Source organism: Rhinolophus hipposideros (assembly GCF_964194185.1).
Source record: "Rhinolophus hipposideros genome assembly, chromosome: 7".
Lineage (NCBI taxonomy): Eukaryota > Metazoa > Chordata > Mammalia > Chiroptera > Rhinolophidae > Rhinolophus > Rhinolophus hipposideros.
In genome coordinates this window covers 62,145,986-62,170,684 of record NC_138053.1, presented here as the reverse complement: position 1 = coordinate 62,170,684, position 24,699 = coordinate 62,145,986, and the positions used below count along the sequence as shown (strand labels likewise).

The 24,699-nt window shown below is 37.7% G+C and overlaps 1 protein-coding gene across 3 annotated transcripts in view; it reads right to left on the bottom strand.

Annotated features, from left to right (window-relative positions):
* The window catches only part of ELOVL7 (ELOVL fatty acid elongase 7), a 71,693-nt gene that overhangs the window by 10,272 nt on the left and 36,722 nt on the right, over nt 1-24,699 (bottom strand). For 2 of the 3 annotated variants that reach the window (XM_081054637.1, XM_081054636.1), the window contains 5 exons: nt 15,368-15,465; nt 9,722-9,912; nt 5,955-6,035; nt 5,016-5,072; nt 2,599-2,704 (listed from right to left, as the gene is read on the bottom strand). In XM_081054637.1, the coding sequence (XP_080910763.1) occupies nt 2,599-2,704; nt 5,016-5,072; nt 5,955-6,035; nt 9,722-9,912; nt 15,368-15,431 (499 nt within the window). In that variant the 5' untranslated portion in view covers nt 15,432-15,465. The remainder of the gene's footprint in view (nt 1-2,598; nt 2,705-5,015; nt 5,073-5,954; nt 6,036-9,721; nt 9,913-15,367; nt 15,466-24,699) is intronic. The other variant, XM_081054638.1, reaches the window with a different exon arrangement.

The window sequence follows — 24,699 nt, the reverse complement described above, 5'->3', positions numbered from 1 at the left end:
TGTTAATTGATTTGCAGGTATCGAACCAACCTTGCATCCCAGGAATAAATCCCACTTGATCATAGCCTATGATCTTTTTAAATATGTTGCTGAATTTGGTTTGCTAATATTTTATTGAGGATTTTTGTGTCTATGTTCATCAGGGATATAACATAGTCTATAATTTTATCATTTTTTTGGAATGTCTTTGTCTGGTTTTGGAATCAGGGTAATGGTAGTCTCATAAAATGAGATTGGAAGTTTTCCCTCCTCTTGAATTTTTTGGAATAGTTTAAAAGGGATAGATGTTAATTGTTCTTTGAATGTTTGGTAAAATTCACCTGTGAATTTAGCCATCCAGTCCAGGACTTTTGTTCGTTGGGAGTTGTTTGATTACTGGTTCAATTCCCCTAGCAGTAATCTGTCAGTTGAGATTTTCTATTTCTTCTTGATTCAGTGTTGGAAGATTGTATGTTTCTAGGAATTTAACCATTTCCTCCAGATTGTCCAATTTTTGGCACATAATTGTTCATAATATTTTCTTATAATCCTTTGTATTTCTGTGGTATCAGCTGTGATTTCTCCTCTTTCATTTCTGATTTTATTTATTTGGGTCCTCTTTTTTCTTGATGAGTGAGGTTAAAGGTTTATCAACTTTGTTTATCTGTTCAAAGAATCAGCTCTTGGTTTCATTGATCTTTTGTATTATTTTTTAGACTCTATTTTATTTTCACTCTGGTATTTATTACTTCCTTCCTTCTACCCACTTTGGGCTTTGTTTGTAGTTCTTTTTCTAGTTCCTTTAAGTGTAAGGTTAGATAGTTTGAGATTTTTCTTGTTTCTTACACTGCTATGAATTTCCCTCTTAACACTGTATTTGCTGTGTCCCAGAGATTTTTAGGTCACTGTGCTTTTATTTTAATTTGTTTCAACAGGTATATTTTGACTTCTTCCTTGATTTCATGGTTGACCTATTCATTATTTAGTAGCAGGTTATTTACCTTCCATGTGTTTGTGTGTTTTTCAGGTTTTTTTCCTTGTAATTGATTTCTAGTTTCATACCATTCTGTTCAAAGCTGCTTGATATGATTTTGGATTTTTTTAATTTATTGAGACTTATTTTGTGACCTAACGTGGTCTATCTTGGAAAATGTTCCATATGTACTTGAAAAGAATGTATATTCTGCTACTTTGGGATGAAATACTGTAAATATATTAATTAAATCCATCTGATCTACTGTGTTATTTAGGGCCACTGTTTCCTTGTTGATTTTCTGTTTGGAGGATCTGTCCATTGGTGTCAATAGGGTACTAAAGTGCACTATTATGATTGTATTACTGTTAATCTCTCCCTTAGTTGGTCAATATTTGCTTTATATATTTAGGTGCTCCTATGTTGGGTGCCTAAATGTTTACAAGGGTTACATCCTCTTGTTGGATTGATCCCTTTATCATTATGTAATGTCCTTCTTTAACTCTTATTATAGTCTTTATTTTAAAGTCTATTTTTTCTGATATAAGTATTGCTACCTTAGCTTTTTTTTCATTTCTATTCATATGAAATATCTTTTTCTATCCCTTACTTTCAGTCTGTGTGTGTCTTTTATTCTGAAGTGGGTCTCTTGTAGACAGCATATGTATGGGTCTTGTTTTCTTATCCATTCAGCCACCTTATGTTCTTTGATTGAAGCACTTAATCCATTTACATTAAAGTGATTATTGATAGATACATAGTTACTACCATTTTATTATTCATATTTACATCCTTTTTATTTTTTTTCTCGTTCTTCTTAAAGAAGTCCCTCTAATATTTCTTGTAATATTGGTTTGGTGGTGATGAACTCCTTTAGCTTTTTCTTGTCTGGGAAGCTCTGTATCTCTCCTTCAATTTTAAGTGATAGCCTTGCTGTGTAGAGTAGTCTTGGTTGTAGGTCCTTGCTTTGCATCACTTTGAATATTTAATGCCAATCCTTTCTGGCCTGCAACGTTTCTATTGAGAAATCATCTGACAATCTTATGGGAGCTCCCTTATAAGTAACTAGTTGTCTTTCTTTTGCAGCTTCCCAAGCTTTTGATTTAAACTATTTCTGATTTAAAAAACACTATCGAAACATCTTTTAATTTGGTAGGATATTTAAAGGTAGTTAGGAAAACTGCAATTTGACACATCTTTAAAGAGTTGTTAGGGGTTAGGGTGTGTATCATCTATTGGAAATTTGAAGGCAAAGAAGACTTAGAACTTGAGATGAACAGTCCCACTTCCAGGAAACATATAAGGGATTGATATCTAACTATACTCCTATAAAACCAAGGCTTTCAACGTTTTATTTATTTAACAGAACTATATGGGAAATGAATAAAATCCAAACAAAACAACTGAAAAATATGTGTAGAAGACTGTTCCCCAAAGTCATGCATTTCTAAAGAATGGAGGGTTGGGGAGGGATCTAGGTAAGAGTCCTGCATATAGGTTTCAACTAATAATGAAAGCCAGAAGTTTGATCAAAGTGACTCTTTGATGTTTTGAGTTGCTTTTAAATCAATTTAAGGATAGATTTTGTGTTTACAGCATACAAAAATGTTATTTATAACATATGATCCCAACTCTCCCTTGGCTACCTGCAGCAAATTTGACTCCAAACCACCAGGTCCATGGCATGATGGTATGATGGAAGACATGCAGAAAAGTCACTTGGGTATTTTTCTTACGCAGAACAAAAAAGATCTGAAATAATTTAAAGAAAATCAAGTTCATATAAAATCATGCAGTAATTTATCTAATGTTATACAAATATTGGCAAAGTCCAAACTAGTTCACATCATAATTTGCTTTGAAAGGATTGCCTTATGGAATGCTCATAGGAGCAGCTGATTCTCCAAGGGGCAGTTCAAAGGCTCATTAGTATGAAGGAACTTAGGTATGATGCCTACTCATGGGAGAATCAATAAAAAAGTAAAAATAAATTGTAAGCAGACTTGAAAATCAAAGATATAAAGTGAAGAATATGGCCAAAACTTACTAAAAGAAATGTTATTGATAGAAAAAATAAATCCACATGGATTTTTAAGTATATGGAAAAGCAGGGAATCTGAATTCTTACGACTGAAATTATTCTACATGGCTCTCTAACACATCCTACCAATTTACACAGGGTTTTAAGCAAACTGAAAGAGGACTTGCAACAAATCAAAAGTTAACAAATTATTATGAAAGAAAAATAAAAAGGGAAAACTTGAAGAGCTCATTGGGGAAATAGGACGGAAAAAAAGTAAAACTGCCTAGGAAAACTGAGAAGAGCAATGAAGGCACCACCCAGACTAAATGTACCCAGTAGTTTGCAGAAATTCTACAAACAAACAAACGAATAAACAGAAAAGATTTGGAGGAAACTTTTTCGTTTTTTCAAAAACTATTCAAAAGCAGAATTAAATGTTCAAAAAACCACTTGAAATTCAGAAGACCAGTGGTGAGTTAGACTTCTAAATACATCACTAAACAAAGTAGAAGAAATAAAATAAAAAATATTTGTAGGAGTTTTTCAGAAGTGTGGTTTTTAGGAAGGACACTGAGGCGGCCACAGTTTCCTATGGCAGGTAGAACTGAGAACATACAAAGCAGAAACAACAAAGCCACCACATATTTGTTTAAACACGTGGAGGAACAGCATGGTGCAACAAAAAAAGCCATCAACAGAAAATCAACATCCTCATCCTAGTAGCAGCATTCCTTCTGGTAAGTCACTTAACTTCTTGGCTTCAATGTATTTTCAGACTGAAGGCTTTGGACTTTAATGCCTCAATAGTTCTCAACCCTGGCTGCATATTGCAATGTCCAAGAAGCTTTTAAAAATAGCCATCCCTGGTCTCTACTCTAGACCATCTGGCACCAAATCTCTGGGGATGAGGCCCTGGCTTTTTTGCTTTCTAATGCAATTAAGTCTAGTAGACCACGAGGGTTGAGAACCACTGAACAATAGCAAGGGTTCTCAAAGTGTGGACTTTGGACCAACAGTAATAACAGTACCGTAGAACTTGCTAGACATACAAGTTCTTGAGCTCCACCTAGACATACTGAATCAGAAACTCTGGGGGTGGGATATAGAGATCTGTGTTTTAAACAAGCTCGCCAGGGGATTCTAGTGCATGCTCAAGTTTGAGAACCACTAGACTGATTCTATGTTCCCTAAAGTCCTTTCCAATTCTAACATTATGTGTAGTCATCTGAGAAGGTTAAAGCTAGTTGAGATTTGCTACAAGAAATGTAGTGAGAGAGAAGAAAAACACACTTGTCCGTTTTAGGTCCAGGGCTGATTCCAAATAACTAACAGCCACATACCACAAAGATACAATACATATACAGCTTTTCTACTTTGGAAACAAAGGTGCATGGCTTTCTTCTCTCCTTATGGACCCTAATCCATGGCACTTGTTTCTCCCAGGGACCAGGCACCTAAATTCAGAGTTGATCTTCAGGCAGAGAGAGAACCCAGTAAGCATGGACTTCAAGGGCTGCTGGAGGTAGTTTTGCTATTACCGAATTACTGATATTCCAGGGGTAACTTAACATTCTATTAAAAATAATGGCAAAAACCACAATTACTTTTGCACCAACCTAATACTGTAAGTTTATGAATTTTAAAGCATTTATCCTCCTAAAGGAGGATGAATGACACAGTGCTCTGATATGAAGAACAAAAGGTAAAATGTTCTCTGCTCTTTGTTTTCTAAAACTTGCTTCACAAAACAACTGCCATCGACCTACATAAAAGATACGGTTTTGTAATGTATGTGACAGTTACATACTTATTTTAAACAGGTGTTATATATTTAAGAAAACCTTTTGGAGTCTACAAGAGACTGAAAAATAAGCTTATCCTATCTGTTCTCTAAAATTACTGATAATAAAAGGTAAAAGATAATAGTAGGTCTGCTGGAGGAGGCCCGATAACCAAAGTTATCAGACAACTGAACTCATAACAGTTAATTGCTTTCATTGAAAATCAAACATTTACTAAATGTGGTGACTACATACTCACAGTATCTAACAGCTCGATGAATTTGGAGAAGTAATAAAGCCAGCAAGTACGTGCCATCTGCAGAAACCACATAGATATGAATTTATTTATTTATTTTTCACATGGAAGAAAATTTTCTTTTTTTTAATTTTGGCAAAAAACACATAACATAAAATTTACCATCTTACCTATTTTTAAGTGTTCAGTTCAGTGGCATTAAATACATTCACATTGTTGTGCAATCATCACCACCATCCATCAATAGAACACTTTTTAAATTTTGCAAAACTGAGATTCTACCCATAAAACAACTCCCCATCATCTTTTCCCCCTACCGACTCAGAACTACCATTTTACTTTCTGTCTCTGAAAGAAGACTACTCTAAGTACCTCATAGAATCATAGAATCATACTGTATTTGTCATTTTATACCTGAATTATTTCACTTAATATCCTCAAGTCTCATCCATGTTGTAGCATGTGTCAGAATTTCCTTCCTTGTTAAGGCTGAATAATACTCCATCATATGTATATACCACATTCTGTTTATTCATTCATCAGTGGACACTTGGGATGTCTTCACTTTTTGGCTATTGCGAGTAATGCTGTTTCATATAAATATGGGTATATAAATATCTCTTTGAGTCCCTGCTTTCAATTCCTTTAGGTATATACCCAGAAGTGGAATTGCTAGATCATATAGTAATTCTACTTTTAATTTTTTACAGAAGCATATATAAATTTATCTTTAACTCCAAGAAATTAAAAAGGACAAGTTTTCATTTTACAGAAAACAATATACTTGACTTTCTTTGATTCTTTCCAGTAATGTTTAGCTTTTCTCTCCCAATACTTATATTCTAATAATTGAGGCATTTACTCATTCTGAGTTTACATAAAGTGTTACAAATAGTTTTAACATTGATTTTGAATTACAAGTTTTTCCAAAGAGAAACTTACCCTCAACGCTGTAGGTGACCTGGAATAGTCAACAATTTCACATCGAAATGAATAACCTGTACCCCAGCCAGACATCACAAACTGTAAGACAACACATGAATATTAAAGAAGGAAGCACTTGCTCCAAAACTAAAACAAAGGTAGTTTTGATTGTCTCTTTATTATGTTCTTAGCTAAGTCAGCAGTCAGTGCAAAGGGGAAGGCAGGCTAGAATAATTACGAACTAGGAATTCACTTGATAAGAAAGCAACAAGAATTTTTAAAATTGTAAACTTATATATTATTTATATAAACTGTATCTGGACTAAGATGCCCATTCATTCTAATACAGTGGAAAACAAAATGCTGGGAGGGCTTTGCTTAAACAGCAAAACTGGTAGGTATATGCTAGTATGTGTACATATATGTCTATCAATATATGCCCATGCATATGTTTATATACTCTAAAGGGAATAAATGGATCCGAATTCAGTCTTTTCTGGTGATTTCCAACCTTCCCAATTAGTCAAATAAATGGGCAAACCAAAATTCCTCAATGTACTCAGAAGATGGTTTCAATGACTGGGTTTTTCCTGTCCTCAGCTAGTGGGTATAATGTGAAGTGGTAATCTAGGACTCTGAAAAATCAAGGTTGACCAAACACAAGATTCAGGTATTCCTTTTGCGTTGGGTTCACATGAAAAGAAAGGAAAATCTCAACAACAAGAGGGCAATCTAGCAAGCCTTAATTCCAACACACCCACGAAGTGACCTCAGACTAATAGAAGAAAAAGCCTATTGTTGATAAATCTGAACTGTAATTCAAATATTACACTGACATTGTTTCAGTACGATGGTGGAAAAGTCTTCCTTTAAAATAGTATCTGAAAATGAAAAACTAAAGGCCATAATTTTAAGTTCATGCCTATATTAACTGTTTGGCTTAATTTAGAGTTCTGACAATGGGGTCAGTTCTTCTCTCCTCTGACATCCTATTCTCACAAGTGCCAACATGTCCCTAAAATGTCTTGTTTCTCAGTATAACGGTTATATCATCTTCTGCCACTGAAGTGCACTTTATATTCCTATTTTTAATTACTGTTAAAGCTAACATGACAACTTTACAATAAATTAACTTCTAAAAGCAAAGGTTTATGAGGCAATATCAGAATGGTATTTTAATGGAGAAAAGAAAAGAAACCAAGAAGAAAAAAACTATTTAGACTGTGGCATTTTTAAAACACCATCCTTATCAGATGGGTATTAGATTTATTAGAGTGATCACTCTGTAAGGCATATACATGTCTAGTAATCACTATGTTGTATACCTGCAACGAATACAGTATTGTATGTCAATGGCAATTGAAAAATAAATTTTTAAAAATTAAAAGTAAATAAATAAAAACACAACATCTTTCTCTGAAACAAGCTCCTAGCTTGATTCATAACATAATAATCACACTGTTAACTTGGTAAGATATGAAATCTTGAAAATTAAAATGTGGAAAATAAACAAAAACTCATAGACACAGACGAAAGTTTAGTGGTTACCAGAGGGTAAGCAGGGAGGAGGTTGGCAGATGAGGGTAAAAGGGACCAAATATATGGCGATGGAAGGAGAACTGACTCTGGGTGGTGAACACACAATGGCATTTATAGATGATGTATTACAGAATTGTACACCTGAAATCTATGTAACTTTACTAACAATTGTCACCCCAATAAACTTTAATTAAAAAAAAAAGACATATTTTATGAGTGAGAAAAATCTTACATGCACAAGCCAATAAATGTTCTCTAAGGAACAAGGGAGTCTAGTACAGAAATGACGACTTCTGCGCCACCAAGTTCTGATCTGTCAATGAGCCTCCTCATAGCCTCTTGAGCTCTGACTGAACTTTTGACTGATGCAAGTACCGCTCTAAGCCCATTTACCTAAACTGGGATGACTGATTCTCCACTTTTCCCTACCCTCGAACAAGCATGGCGCTGAACAGGAGAAACTGAGGGACTTGGCCGTCTGTGGGGTGGGTCTTCACTGGTCTTTCTTTATTAGTGTCTGACTGGTGCCAAGTAACCAGGGCATTCGAGCTATCACTATAAAATGAGGCCTATGGGTTCCTTCAGTCTAATGTACTTCCATTTCAGCTTGTTCATCTTTGCCCTGAGATTCTCGCGGACGTGTTTATTTTGTAGACCTACTGCAGTCGTGCTCCACCCAGTACACCAGATGTGCAGATGTGTATACACGCTGCACAGCTGTCAAAAGTCTTTGTGTAAACAGAGAGAGGAACGTAGTACTTTCCTAATATTACATTTAAGAACATTCTAAAAGTCTGTGGAGCTTTTCACACACATGTCTGCCTGTATTTCAAGCTTTCAAGAAGAAAAAGTAATAATTTATATTTAGCAGGTAATAAATCCCAAAATGAGCATATAAGTAATTCTAGTATTAGAGGCTAATGGGAGATAGAAACTCCCAATTTCAGATATTTTCAAACTTTCTTTTATGCTGTAATTGCTATACTAGGAATCAAAACTTACAGGTTATAACTGAATTACTTCCAAAAAAACACATTTGAGGACATCACATTCAATGACACAATCAGACACAGAGCATAAAGGGAACTGAGAGACAATTTGGTTCAATCCTGATTCTATAATATGTGAGAACTGAAGAACAGAGAGATTAAACGACTTGCTCAAAATCAGGTAGCTAGTTAGTAGCATAACTGGGACTAACTAGCTCCTGGTCTCCTGGCTTCCAGGTCTGATCTTAACACTGTCCTATTGTAGGCCATCTCCTATTTCTACTAACACGCTAAGAGCATGTATATTCTCTGCTCCCCACCCAATTACTCCTTCCCTTTCAGTTATTCATGCTCCAGAAAGGTGGCATTTGAGTTAATTTTGGAAATAAAGTAGAAGAAACAGAAGGCAGAAAAGTGAGTCCAGACTACAGGGAGGCCGGTGAGAAATGAGGCCAGAATACATTTAGGGTGACCGAATCAGGTGAGTTCACAGAAGGAATCAGGTGGGAAGGACGCATGTGCAGAGGCCACAGTGTCGAGACAGGCCAGAGGGATCCCGCTGGACTCTCCTGAGTCCCAGTGTGAGCAAGCACAGACTGTCGCAGAGAAAGTAAAGCAGGAGCAGAGGCAGAGGAAGCCAGCCAGCACTGAAAAAGAAGCAAGGAAGCTGAGAAAAGCAGGTAAGTGACGGTGGCTGAGTCACGTTAGTAGCAGAGGGAGAGAAGAGAATCCATCAGTCTATTTTGGGTCCTGAAAGATCCCCATCTCTCTTACTGACAATTTAGGGACAGACTCCCTCACCTGCTACTTTGTGTGAGTCTAAGTTTTCATTTCCCCAAAGCCCAGCTAAACCACACCCAAACAGTCCTCCACCTTATAGCTCCCCAGAGCGTGTAGAAACCAAAGGTTCCTGCCATGATGATGATAAGTCATTAGAGTCAGATGAGCTCTGATGTCAGACAGACCTGGATTCAGTCCTCCACTTACCAGCTGTGCTACTTTGAGTAAGTTACTTCATTTCTCCAAGTATGAGTTTTCTTAAAACTAAGGCAATGATTCATTCAATCATCTAGTAAACGCCTGCACGTCTGTCTGGTCTATAACGAACAATTTTTGGTAAATCCCTGCTCTAGTGAGCTAAGTTTCTAAACTTCTTTAAATCTCCAAGAATTTTATAGTCATAACAAGAAACAGGATGACAGATAAACAGGAAGACTCAGGCAGAATTCTCCCGTTAGGAATACTGAAGACACTTGCCTCATAACACATATACACAGAAAAGAGTACTATGAAAAAATTGTACGTTATCATCGCTTTCTTGAGCTCAAAGGGCTTTCGGTTCTCCATGAGCTTTGGTCCCAGAGAAGTGACAAAATAGATATAGAGCCCCAGGATGATGGTTTGTGGTAGAGGCGAGGACATGAGGAGCCAGTCTTCGACTCTTGGATCTAAGAGAAAAACAAGATGTCAGTGCACATCCACTTAGCCAAAAGGTAACTGACGGCAACCAGCATTTCTTTCCATGAGCACCTAGACCCTAACTTTGACAACGGACTATTTGGGCAATGATCACTACTCCCTTCAGGAAGGGGAAATCACCAGGGAGAGTGAGGGGGCCTGAAACAGTGAGCCTGTTAGCACCCTATGCCTCGAAGGGCAAGGGACGTAGTGGAGAACCCAGGCGAGTCCTATGGAGCATCCCGGTGGAGAGCAGCTGTGACCTTCTATTGAGAGCATTCAGGCACCACAAAACAATTCTACGTGAGGGGCCAGGGGAACCGACACCCCAACACCTTCTCTCTCTCTCTCTCTCTTTCTCTCTCTCTCTCTCTTTCTCTCTCTCTCTCTCTCTCTAGTTTTCTGGGGCTCTCCACGGGCTGAACCCAACCAGAATCCAGAGGGAAGGGGAGCATGCCCATGGATGTAGTCCATACTGGTCATTCTCCAGGGCCCAGCACAATGGGCAGGGTAGAGCTGGAAGCGAGAAAACACCTAGCAAGGTCCTATTATCCATCTATAACCACTCATAGAATTTTAGAGTTTCTCCATCCAGACATTCTTTTATACATTGAAGTTTGTTTTCTGTTTCTTACCTTTCTTCTTTCCCTAAGAAATTTGGGACATTTTCATATGTACTGTATGGCAGAATTGAAAGCGACCTTAGCATCACCTAAGAATCTAAAATGTGGGTTCTAGGTATTCAAAATATGGGCTAGTCAACCTGATATTTTGACCAAAAAAAAAAAAAAAAAGTATTAGCCTCACAACAAGTAAAATGAAATTTACCCAATCACTGCTAGTTCCAGGCCATTAGAGTTAGATGAATTAAAAATTGCAACTCAAGATGAAAACATGTAATTAATGCTATAATAATTTTAGGTAGCTCAGGGTTACCTGAAAATTGACTCATAAAGCCAGGGTATTATAAAGGAAAATAAGTATGGACAAATTTCCAGGTGCAAGACTCAAAATTGAGTCTTGACTAACCTTAAGTTGCTAAATACCATCACTTTTATGAACTGGAAAGAGAGATGGGAGAATACAGCCCTTTCTCATTTAAACTGCTGCTGATGTAGCCAATTACCAAAAAACTATGAATACCCTTCAAGTCTGACTTCCTTCCCAATGATAGATGACTCAGCTGGCCTCGATTTTATTGCTAGGAAACACGCTCCCATTAGACACTCAAATGTTCTAGGGTATGGCTTTAGCTATTAAAGATAATTTATCCTGTATTCACGTGGGCTTTCCTCAAAAATAGCAACAGTATGGATAACGTTTATTTTTTATTTTTTCTTTATAAGCAATTTTAAATGTTTCTGTTAACCCACATCATTTGTATGGTTGAAAACTAGGGTTTTTAACAAGTGTCAGTAAAGGAATTCCTAAATTAGAGATATATTTCATTTTACTCTTTTATTGACTCAGCAGGGGGGAGAAAATCAAATGACATCATCTTTCCGTTATTCCACTGGTGGCAGTAGAAACAAAACAAGCCAGGAAAAGCACGCTGGGCTGGCTCAGCAAGCAGAAGAAAATAATTTTAAAATAAATAAATTTTTCCTGTAATTTAACATTTTAAGCACCCACCTTTTTTTATTATTATTTTTTTTAATCCCGTGTGTGACTTTCAAGTTCTATAGATTAAAGAAAAACTCATTACATTCTTTGGAGAAACCAGTTAATTTGATTTCTTGTTATTTTAAAGCAAATAATAAAACAAAACAGTAAGCTTTTTAATCCTATTTCAGCAAAGCTCTGGAGTCAGCTGGCTTGGGTTTTGAACCCGGCTCCTCTACTGACTCCTTATGTGACCTGGGGACATTGACTTAACTTCTCTTTGCTTGTTTCCTCATCTGTAGGTTAGACATAAAACAGCATATATCTCATAGAGGATTTCGTGAGTTCTCGCATGGAAGGAGCCCCGCACATGCTCAGTAAGTGTTGCTACTATTGCAGATCTCAGTTCTGTCAGCACAGCAGTATCTCCGCAGGAGTGTCAAAAGTCAAGTAGCCAAAGAACGACCCTGATCCAACTGAATCAGAATTGTAGGGTATGGGCCCCTGTCACCCATATTTTGAGAAAACCTGCCCAAGTGACTATGATGAACCGTCAGAGTTGAGAACCAGGGGTTCCGTGAGCTTCTTTCTCCCACGTCCAGGGCATCAGAGTCCCTCACTCGGTGCTTGTGTGGTTTTCCTGCCTCCTGACCCAATCTACTACATCTGGTCTTCCACACAACTGCCAAATTCACTACATAAAAGTACAGTTCTGCTCAGACTATTCTTCTGCTAAGTCAGCTCTCCCTACTGAGCCGATAAAATTCAAAATCTTTAATATACGTTCATGACTCTGACGACTATTCATTTTTCCTGCCTTCTCTCTCAGCAACACTGACACCTTTCTGAATGGGGAGCCCCCTTCCGTGTGAGGCAGTGGCTTCCCTGTGACAAGATGTTTACAAGGCAAGTATAGTCGGTGACTTGATGGGGGGTTGTAGAGGGGATGCTTGACAACATTTAAAGTTAATCCTGACTCAGTCTGTGATTCCACACATTGCGAAAGGTTCATAGGTGAGCGAGCAGAGCTCTGTTTTCCCCAGAGACGAAAGGCTAATGCTGTATTTTCTGTTTGTCATCAGAGTTGGGTTTAAGAGTCATGAGTAGAGCTGGAATGAAAGCACAGGCTGTGAAGGTGGGCTGTCTGAGAGTCCATAGCCCAGTGACTACCACCATTCTGACTTATTACTAGCCGGATCACTCCGTTCTAAGAGTGATCCAGAGAGAGAGAGAACACAGGGGAAGAAGTATTATACAAGTGCCACATACGTAGAATATTAATAAGCGTGTCCATCAACTACTTGTGAGGGAGTGTTCTCTTTTTAAGTAGCATGTACTAGCTCAAAGAGTATATCCTCTAAATTCCAATAAACACCAATAAGATGAAAAAGCTGGATGGAGAAGCAAGCATGTACTTTGTGAAGCACCAAAGCTTCAAAATGGCAACATTCACTCAGACTCCATCTTCTTGCAAAGAGATCACAACTGACTCTGACAAGTCATTATTACTATCCAGTCCAAGGAAAGTTGCTTTTCAACATTAAAAATATTATAGTATTACTTCAAAATTGGACATTTCATACCTAAGAATCATAATAAATACTCTTATAGCTTAAATAATAATGAAACCAATTTTAAGTTCTGTAGCTGTGGAATTTTCCACATGAAATAACTATGCATGACCACCACTTCTCTAGCAATCAGAAAACCAATGAATATCAGTAAGTTTCCCAAAGGCTACTCAAGATTAGGGCCAAAGCCAAGAATACACTTGAAATTCTTGGCCCTTGATCAAGGACTCAGACCTTCCCAGGGTAAGCAAAGTAAAACTGAACTAAGACGGTCGGAAATGATTCTTAATGGCCTTCAGAGATCAATACCACACTAAGCAGAAGAAAAACCTCTCCTCTTATACCTGAAAGTATTCTTGTAAAGATGTAAATCTCAATGCAAAACTTTTTAACCTTTTTAGAGCCCGATGGGGGAAAAATGTGAAAAAACCTTTTTTAAAGGGTGATATGCTTTATCAACAGTATTTTAAGATGAAAATGTCCTATCAATCACTCGTCACCACCACCCCCCTCACTTGCATCGGGATACTTCCTAAATGACGGAACACTTTCATGCATATTATCTGGTAGCTGGTAGGTAGGTAGCATTCTCATCTCTGTTTTGCTAAGAAAGAAACTGAGACTCAGACAACAAATCATTTGTTCAAGATTACCTAACTAGTATTGTCAGAACTTAAATTTAAGTTTTCTTATTACACATCCCATACCTCCCCTCCCCTTCTGGAGCTCTGCCTGCCTCTTCCTCTCATTCTCCCTGCACTGTTTACAACATTGTTTCCAGGGCTTTCCCTGTCTCTCCTTAACCACCCCCAGCCCTTGGTTACTACTTTTTCTGGCCTAATAGTATTCAGATTTTCAATGTAAGTATTCCTAATAAAAACTAAAGAGCTGATCCATGGATAAAAGAAGTCGAATTCAGAAGTATTTCATTTTTAAATATTTTATACTATATAGATATTCACCATCATCTAAAGTGATTTGGCTCTTGAGCTAGCATATTGATTATGTGACTCTCTTGGGTGCCTGCATTTGGAATAGTGAATAGCAAGAGTTAGATAGCAAGGGTTCTCTTCTTCCAAACAGGTCTATTTCAAAAAAATGTACCCAAATCTACTTGGTTCCGTAGTTCAAATCTTGGGAGTTCAGGTAGCAAGGTACACCTCTACTCTGAAAAGCCATTAAAATATTAGTATTTTAAAAAACAAATAAGAACAACTGGAAGAAAACCAAAAAATTAGTTAAATTAAGTACTGAACTATCTGAACAAACTTCTATAAACCTTCAGAGAAGGATGACTTCTAAAGAAACCTATATGTTGTCTGCATCATTACATAAGTTGAAAAAACTGAAAAAGAAGAAGGAGGAGGGGGGAGGAGAAGAAGAAGAAGTAGAAACAGTCACTTTTCATCCACTACCAGAGTGAACTTTCTCTATGTATGGAATCTTTTTAGATCCTTGGCATTCTTCTGGGGTAAAACTATTGGGACCTTTTTTATTGAAATAAAATTGGTCTTTAGCAGTCTACTGAAAATGACAGGAATCACGAAACATTGTATCTTCGCTGAAATCAGTGTAAATTGGAATATAATTCCAATTGTGGTAGATGCCAAGAGGTGGCACTTTTTCCTCCTGAATTTGGTGAATATACGGTTTCTGGCTGATATGTAAGAACTGATCTAAAGTGGTGATAGAGGTGAATATGTGCCAAATAATTCAAATGTGAAACACCAGAATCTAAACCTAGTCAGAAAACAAAGGTTCTAGATTATTTTTTCTGCCAAAAACTAATCCTGATGTTGGCAAGGTCACCTCTCTGGGTCTCACACATTTGGTGATTTAATAAAAAAATATGGATCAATATAGATAAGTAAACAGAAGTTACCAATAATCCTACCACACAGAGATAACTGCTAATCCTTGCAAAAGAAATACATGTGGTGTTTTATAATACAACCTGCTTTCATTTCATGTATTTTAAACTTCTTGCTGTGGTATTAAATGTTCTTCTATAACACTGTTTGTTTTTTTAACGGGCCAGGGGAGAAGGCAAGCAATTCAGAATTATTCAGGGGTTACCTCTATCATTGTATGGATCTGCAATGAAACACGATACTTCATCTTCATTAAGTAGTAATAAAAATCAACATTTGGGTGTCTGTGAGGGAGTGTTAAACTGCAAAGTCTCTCGTGTTGTTTCAATGAAATCCTATTAAATTGGAAACCTGACATAAAAAGGAAGGATAAGACTCAATTAGGAAATTTGGTTACTTACCAGCATCTTTGATCCAATTATCATAAAGATACACGGTCCTCGATGTAAGATCACTGAAGGCCATTTTCCACAGGATTTACTGGCTCTTACAATGGGTTCTTCAATAAAACAAAACAGAATGTGTTTATCATCTATGAATACAAATAAAGCCAAGTTTCTAGCAATTCAATATTAAAAATGCTAAAAATTTAATAGGAATAACTGGCAAAACAACAAGCTTCTACTGAGGATAAGTGCATTAGTGAGCCACATTAAACCCTGATGCTGTTGTAAACATTTAAGATTTTTCATCATTGTAAGAACAATGCTTACTTTGCTGGAAAAGGCTGATATTCTATACAAGGTATAAAGAAGTAAATGATTCTAAGAACTTTTATGGGAGCATCTCCCTTTTATGTGACAGCATCGATCAGGAATAGACTGTACCTCTGTGGCAATTAAAAACCCAGGAGAATAAAGTCGAGAAGATACATAAACTTTCAGAGACGCTACTCTGATCCAGACTTATAGCTGAATTTCAGGCATAACAAGGTCTTCTACATGCAAGTTTTTACAATTTATGTGGAACAGGTAGAAAGAGGGAAGGAAAGAAGATTTACAAGAGCCCGGGTGAAGCTGCCTTGTTTATCTGAACAGACAGACAAGAATAGTTGGGGAAAGAAATCTTCTGAAAAAGACCAGTAAAGCAAAACTACCTGTATTATAGAGTAAAAGATATTCTAAATCTTCAATAATTGAAACAGTGTGACACTGGCACATGAAGAAGCAAACCAATGAAACAGAACAGAACATCCAGAAACATACCAAATACATTTGGGAATTTATAACTGTATTTCATAAATTCTAAGACATACATTTTCCCACATTTTAACACCTTACAAATGGATAGTATTAGGTTGGTGAAAAACTAATTGCGGTTTTGCAGTTATTTCTAATCTTTTAAACCGTAATTACTTTTGCACAAACCTAATATATCATAAAATTAATAGTATATTTGATTCCAAATCATACAGTGAGAAAATGTAAAAGTTCTAGAGATAGATGGTGGTGATGGTTACACTACAATGCAAATGTACTTAATGCCACTGAACTTTACACTTAAAAATTGTTAAAATGGTACATTTTACAACAACAAAAAACAGCCCTCTAGGTCTAAGATAGGGAAAATCAGGGATAGGGAAAATCAGACTTCCTTCTAGCATTATAAAATAAAGCTATATATATATATATATACATATATATATATATATATGATATATACATATATATATCATATATATATATATGTGCCAAAAAGATATATACAAGTTGACGCTTTGGTCAGCGTTGCTCAGGCAATAGTTCGCCGTAATCGGAAGTGTCTGGATGCTGATGGTAACCCCTTTGAGCACCTCTTGTAATTGCAGAAGTCAAACGTGACTTGTATTTATCTTTTGTTATTGGTATGTATTGAGTATTACAATTTTAATAGTTTTTCCTTTCTTAAAATGTGTATACAATTTTTGGCTATATATATAATACATATATTATTTATATATATATATTATATATATATATATGTATATATGGCATATATGTACAAAAAAGTTGGATCCAAACATTATACCAAATAAACTTCAAGTAGATCAAAGGTTTAAATAAGAAAAATAGAGCTGTGAAAGTATTGAATAACAACATGGGAGAACACTTGCATAACCTTGGAGTGGGAAAAACCTTCCTAACTTTGACTTAAGATCCATTACATATAAGAAAAGACTAACAAATTTAACCATGTGAAAATCAAGAAGAAAAATAAAAAGCAAATGCAAACAAGAAAAAAAGATGTTCAATTTATATCACAGACAATTGCTTCGCTCCCTAATATAGAGTTCCTAGAAATTGATAAGATTTATAAGCCAAGAAAGCAATGGGCAAATTTCACAGAAAAAAAAAATACAAATGGCTCTTAAAACATATGAAAAGTTGCTTAACTTTATTTTTTTATTTTATTTATTTTTTATAGTAATTCTTTTTTATTTCATTTTATTTTTTAATTTATTGGGGTGACATTTGTTAGTAAAATTACATAGATGCTTAACTTTAACCATAGTAAGAAATCTACAATATTTTATTGCATTGGATGGGCCAAAGTCCAAACATTTGTATCAGGCAGATGGGCCAAAATTCAAAAATGTGTTAACTCTGTAGGCAGGACTATGGGAAACTCATACATTGCTGGTGGGGGTGCAAATTAGTACAATCTTTGGTGGGTGCAATTTGGCATTATCAGTAAAAATTATAAATGCATTATTTTATTTTTAACTCAGCAATCCTACTTCTAGAAACTTATCCTATATGTACATGTGCACATATGCAGAAGGACACATATTCAAGGTATTCATTGCATCAGTTAGTAAGAACAAAAGACTGGAAACAAGCCAAATGTCCATTAAAAGGGGACTGGTTAATAAATGATAATACATCTAACATCGTGAAATAATATGTCATTGTAAATAAGAATGAGGAAGCTCTCTGTGTCCTGATGTGGAAAGTTATCCAAGATAAATCTCTATGTGAAAAAAAGCAAAGGGAGGTACAGAATTTTAAAATGACTACCTTTTATATAGAAAAAAAAAAGAAAGGAGTAAGAATATAAATTTACATGTAGTTATATTAGCATAAAAGGAATTCTGAAAAGATATCCATGGGAAAGGGGACAGGGTGCCAACTGAGCTGAAGGGTTGGAAGAAAGACCTTATACTGTTTGGTTTTTGATTCATGTGAGTATATTATCTATCCAAAAGTAAAGAATTAAAATATTATAAAGGAAGAAATAATAGAATCAGCTGCACCTTTGCTGGGACAATCCCTACTTAAATACCCACACACAAATACACATACACACAAAAGAGAGATTGTTTTCTTAATTCCTCAAGGATCTATCCCCTCCAGAGGATCTCTCCAACTCCAGGAAGACATCTCAGCATGGCCGCTGCTGTGGTACATCCTGTGTCCTCCAGCTGAGTTCACACTCAGGATTGGCTGTGGTGATGCCAGGATCTTGCCAGAGTCAGGCTGGATTCTGGTTTTCTGATGGATCGTTTCCATAGTGAAGGTGTGATGTGGGGTTAGGAGTGGGGCTCTTGGGTCACAAAGACCTTGGTTTGAATTCCACCATTTAATAGCTGTGTGACCCTGGGCAAAATTAAAGCTCAATTTCTTAATCTGTAAAATGGGAATTTTACAATTTACCAAGATAAAATAAACTAACTCATAGAATTGTTTTGAGGACAGAATCTGATAAAGAATGAACATTCAATCAAAGTCAGACATTATCATTTGTAAAGACAAACTGTATCAATTTAACTGGAAAATATCTGGCCAAACACAGTATCTTGTAAGGCACAACGGCAGTTTATGGAACTAATTTGGAGAAAACTCTACTACTTTCATTTTAAGAGCTGGTATGTCACAAACTGCACATGATTCTTCCCTTGTTGTTTTCCGATTGTTTAGATGTGAGTATTTTAGACCATGCTAAGAGCTTTTCCCGTCACCTTAACCACTGGTATAACAGACTCAAGCCATTATTTTCGTAATTAAATTGCCAAAATTATGCTGTTTAAATGATTCAGGATAAGAGTGAAAGAGTCTCATTCTATATGGCATACGGTTGAATTACATTTCAAAGTATTATTCTTGTTTTCTGTGCAATTCCCACCTTCTCGTTTTTTTCACTCATTCCACCGTTTTCCTCTCCCCAACCCTTACGGAAGCACAAAGACTCAAAGAAACCACACTCTACTGCAGGTCAGAAATAGTCAGGGCAGCAAACAAAACTAGGTTCTCTAATCCCAAAGACTACACAAGGCTGAGATGGAAGAAGAGGGCAAGTGGTCAGAGGAGCAATCACACTGGAGGGAAAGGAGTGGCAGAAACAGACATCTTCCAAGCAGGTGAGAGACAGAGGCCTGGAGAGGTAGGGAAGGAATCCTTTCGCCCAAGCTTCCTGGAGTGAAGAGTCTCTCATTGATCCTTGGCTTGCAGATAACCTGCCATCCCACAGTTCTTAACACTTTGGGCCCACCAGAAGAGAAGGAACAGCTATAATTGTGTAGGGATAGCACACGAAAGGAAAACCTGACCCCTTTACCTTGGTGAAACTGAACATAAACAGCTGAGAATTTCCTTCTAAGTTGGGACAATGATGGAATGGATGCCAACATTACATTGTAGGGACTGGTCTAGAAAAGTAACACCTTAATTTGAGGCAATCTGGGCTGTTCCACGAATATAGAAGTGCCCCTGAAGTGGAGCCATGCACGTCTCCCCTTTCCATGCCCTTTACCATGATTTAACATGGACACTTGATTGCTAGACAATGGTACGGAGATCGGAAGAAACGTATTCTACGTGGTGAAGGTATAGAGAGATTTGGCTAACAGCAGACCTGACACCTTAACTACCAATTTAAATATTCAATGGCATAAAAGTTCAGGGCTTGCGATGCCAGAAAAGTCAGAGCTCTCAAGGATGTGAAGCAGAGATTCAAAACTCAAGAACAGCAGATAAATCACCATACTTCCATCAAGGATGGAAGAGACAAGGGAGGTGCTACAGAGGAAGAGTAAAAAGCTGCCTGTCTGAGCTCAGCCTGACTGCAAAGGCCTCACGTATGCGGCAGGAGTAGAGCCAACAAGAGTTTGTTCCTGGGGGATTGGTGCTGGTCTCCCATCGCCCAGCATCTGCAACAGACCCATGGATTTTGCTCCTTGTTTTTGACAATATCTCATGGTAACTGAGTCATTTGGTATGTAAAGGACTTAACCTACTCACTTCTTTAGGGCGACAGGAAAGACGTCAAGTCCAAACGTGAGGACTACGCTTGCTGCCGATAGGAGAAGGCCCTTCCCACAGGGCAGCTTCCCAAGGGCGCTTATGTCAACACAACAGAGATACTCACACCACAACATAGAGATGTGCTTCGAGTATCTGATCACGTTGTCCATTTTGCCCAAATCCTTCTCCACAGTAACCACAAGGCAGAACTCATCTGGGAGAACTGGCTGGAATTCACTCCAGTGGAGATGGGACCTTGGAGTTGCCTGAGGTGAGAACTACCTCGCAGGGAGTCCAGAAATCTAAAACCATGGCCCACCACTCTCAGGCAGGCCCTCAAATGTTGAGATTTATTCAAACCCGGCAAAATGTGTTGGGGACACTTGCCCTGGGGTGAAGGGGTGGTAGAGTCATCCTATGACTTTCTTAGGCCATGTCTACGGTCCAGGAACAAGGTCATATGCTTTCCCTTTTTCTTTTATTTGGGAGGTTCTGCTTTGGAAATCAGGTATCAGGGACAAACCTTCAGGAACAGACTTGACTCTGGGTGGTGAACACGCAATGCAATATATAGCTAATGTATTACCGAAATGCATCCTTGAAACCTATACAATTTTACTAGCCAATGTCACCCCAATAAATGTAATAAAAATTAAAACAAAACAAAACAAAAAAAGCGACGTGGCCAGCCACGGATGCTGCTCAGGGACATGAACACCTACATGAGCGACAGGAAGGTAGCAGCATGGGATGGAGGTAGGAACTGGGGAAGTTTTCTGTGGAAAACCAAGTCTGGCCTCATATTCCGGTGGTGGTTTGAAACTTTACCCTTGTACAAAGTAAGGGAGGAGAGGAAGATGGGGAGAATCAAGCTGTTCAACAGCAATAGTAACTGCTCATCCGAGAACTGGTAAGGGAAACGCCCCTTCCCATGCCAAGCTGGTGTGGCAAGGGAGGAGGGCCAGCTCAGAGAGCAAAAGGAAAAGGCAGCACACCCTGGTTCATTAGCGAAGGACAGGGAATGTCAGCAGGGAGTCAGAACAGGCAGTGGGAACTCAGTCTGCTGGGTGGTGAAAGGACTTCTCACGTGAAGGAATCACAGACAGCGTCTCTCTGGGTTATGACTGAAAAACTGGGGTTCAGATAGTTTCTACCCCTGCTGTCTTGGGGAAGAAAAACACTGAGATAAGACATACATTTCTCAGTAAAAATTCAAAGATTGCTAGGGAAACTTCCACCTAGATATTAATCTGTGTGTTCCCTGTGTATTTCCCTCCCTGGCTGTTTTCTTACTGGAACTGATTGCCCCCTCCCACTTCCACCCTCTGTAGTTAAGCAGGAACGGCCTCCAAGAGGCTGTGAGCCTGAGTGCTGGACAGAAAGATTTGGGTACTTGACTTTGTTCTATCCCAACAATTTAGTAAGACTGAGGCTGGGGAAAGGGCTGAAACTTTTAAGTATATTAAAATGTGAGGATGACTATAAAGTAATAATTTGTTCGTTTAAAACAGAATATCTCAACCTTGGCTGTCCTGACACTTTGGGCCAGACGATTCTTAGTTGTGAGCATTGTAGGATATTTAGTACCAACCCTGGCCTCTCCCCACTAGATGCCAGGAATATCCCTTCCCCAGTTGAGACAATCAAAAAGGTTTCCAGAAGATGCCACATGTCCCCTGGGGGCAAAGTCATCCTGAGTTGAGAACCACTCTTTTAAAATAAACTACCAACATTTATTCATCTAGATAAGAGCACTTTGCTTCAGAGTAATCACTTTGGCAATTACAGTCATCACCCCTTATCCATGGGGGATATGTTCTAAGACCCCAGTGGATACCTGAAACTGCAGAGAGCACAAACCCTATGTATACTATGTTTTTTTCCTATACGTCCATGCCTATGACAAAGTTTAATGTCTAAATGAGGCACAGTAAGAGATTAACAACAATCACATAATAAAATGGAACACTTATAACAATATACTCTAACAAGTTATGTGAATGTGCTCTCTCTCTCTCACTCTTGTTCTCAAAATACCTTATTGTACTGTACTCTCCCTTCTACTTGTGATGATGTGAGACGATACAATGCCTGGGCGATGAGATGAAGGGAGGTGGACATGCTCGCTGGAAAAGAGATATTTACATCCCGGTGTGACAGAGTGAGATAGCATGAGACTCCATAATGCTACTCAGAACAGCATGCAATTTAAAACTTATAAATTGTTTAGTTCTGGAACTTTCCATTTAATATCTTTAGACCGTGGTTAACCACGGGTAACTGAAACCACAAAAAGCAAAACCAAGGATATGGGGGGACTAATGTATCCATTTATTTCAGTGATGCTGTTGTTCAAAACAATGTTTGAACTGATCTTTACAAATCAACTTCAGAATTTTTCAAAATTTCATTAAATCACTTTCTGTCTATTGCTTCTAAAAATCAAGCTCATCACTTATCATAAGAATGGGTCAAGCTGAGCTACATCTTGACATGTTAGATGGGAATATGGGCGTGTAGGTGGATTTAATGATAATTTACTTCTAACACTTTCAACTCAGTGTTTAGAAAATGAGGACAATTCCAAAAGAACAAATCCAGAAATGTCCAGGGCAAAGACAATGGAATAAATATACAGTAGACTGAGGTGACTATTTTAAAGGAAACACTCACTGAGATGTGTACATTACAGCAGATTAGTTTAAATCCTTTTCATCTTTATCATTTATTATCAACTCTAATTCAAAGACAGTGAATCTAGAACATAAAATAGACTCAATGAAAAATGACTTCAAATGACAGATTTTCAATGTTGTTAATTACTATGTGTGTGTGTATGTGTACTGCAGTACGCACACACACAGAAGCAAAATTACATGTTTGTTACACCTACAATACAGGATTTTGCACTTTATTTCAATGTCTGATATGCATATGTATACATACACATGTTTCTCCTTGGGATTTCCTTTATCATCCCCCTGCCCCACTTTTGCCCTGTCTATTTAATAGCTAGGCTGTGCAAATTACCTTGGGAGTGAAACAGAGCAGCAGAAGGAAGAGAAACATAAAGTCTTAATCTAGCTTTTGAGTTACAAGAGCTTAATCACTTAGCCATACAGAAGAACTTGAGGGCACAGAGCGGAGATTTGGAAGAACACCTCAGAGATTTCCATGGGTCCTAGAACAGAAGAGACGCTTCAGGCTTAAGGAAAGGGAGAGTGAGAGGGAAAGCAGTTAGTGCAGATCTCAGAGAGAAGGGGAACAGGCCGGGCAAGGTGCCATACGGGATTATGGGAACAGAGAACAGAAGGGGTCAGACTCTCTGCTTGGGTTAGAGCTGGAACCGGTAGCTGATGGGCACTTAGGCAGCCACAGAGAATTTCTCTCGCTCCAGCGTGATGCAAGTGTGGCAGACAGACTTCTGAGTCCGCTCAACAGATGTGAGAATATTGCACAGGAGCTGTAGAAAATGAAGGATTCATGCAACTCGCAACAACATAGGCCAAAGACCTGATGGGACCATGAATATGGTCCCAATGCCCACCATGTAGACAGAGGGTGTCAGGAACTCAAAGGACTCCTCCCAACTAACCTAATATTACCTAAGCTTTATCTAACTTGCGGAGAGTGGGCTGTGAGTGGTGGTCGCATTTAGAGTTAACTAAAATAGGTTCCTACCACCCCAAAGAAGAAAGAAAACTGGATTAAAAATTAAGCTATAAAGAAATAGAATTTTGCTCTTACATAGCTGACTTTGTCAAGTGAGGTTTGAAACCATTTACTTTAGGTCTGGGATCAGGTCAGTACTATTTTTCTCTCTTCTGTATCTCTTATATCAGTGATTGCCGAACCTGGTGGATAATAAAAATCAACTAGAGAGAGATTTGGATACAGTTAGCATGTTTGGAGAGAGTCTGATGATGGGGAAAGGTTTGGGATCCTCTTCTTAATACCGTACAAACCATTCTCAGACGTGACAATACCACATTAGAAGGAATTGGCACAAAATTCATGACAAAGGATTCAGTTAATGAATGTCACTGGATATGATAAGGCACTGGGGTCAAGAAGGGCAGAACAGGAGGGGCAAGCAATACTAGAAAGATTTCTCCGGTGATTCAAAACAACTTGCAAGAGATGTGAGATCTTTGAGTCAGCACATACAGCCAGGATATAAGAAAACTAACTCCCTATTTCGAGGGTGAAATAAGCTTGAAGTTCTCAAGCATCGGTAAAAGAGAAAATCACTGCTACATCTTAGGTCTTAGTAAACTGCAGAAAATTAGAATATAAGCCTTGTCTTTTAGGCAAATAAAACTGTCAACACAAATATCAAATAAAGATACTAAACACCTAACTTTTTATTTGTCAAATGGGAATGTTATCCGGGATGATGTTCCGAATGGCTTCCGCTGTAAGGGAATGTATTTTCTCACAGAAAAAGTAGCCCAAAGGTAGGCAAATGTCTTCTGAGTTGGTTAATTTCTGTTTTGACATTTCTGTGGGGAAAG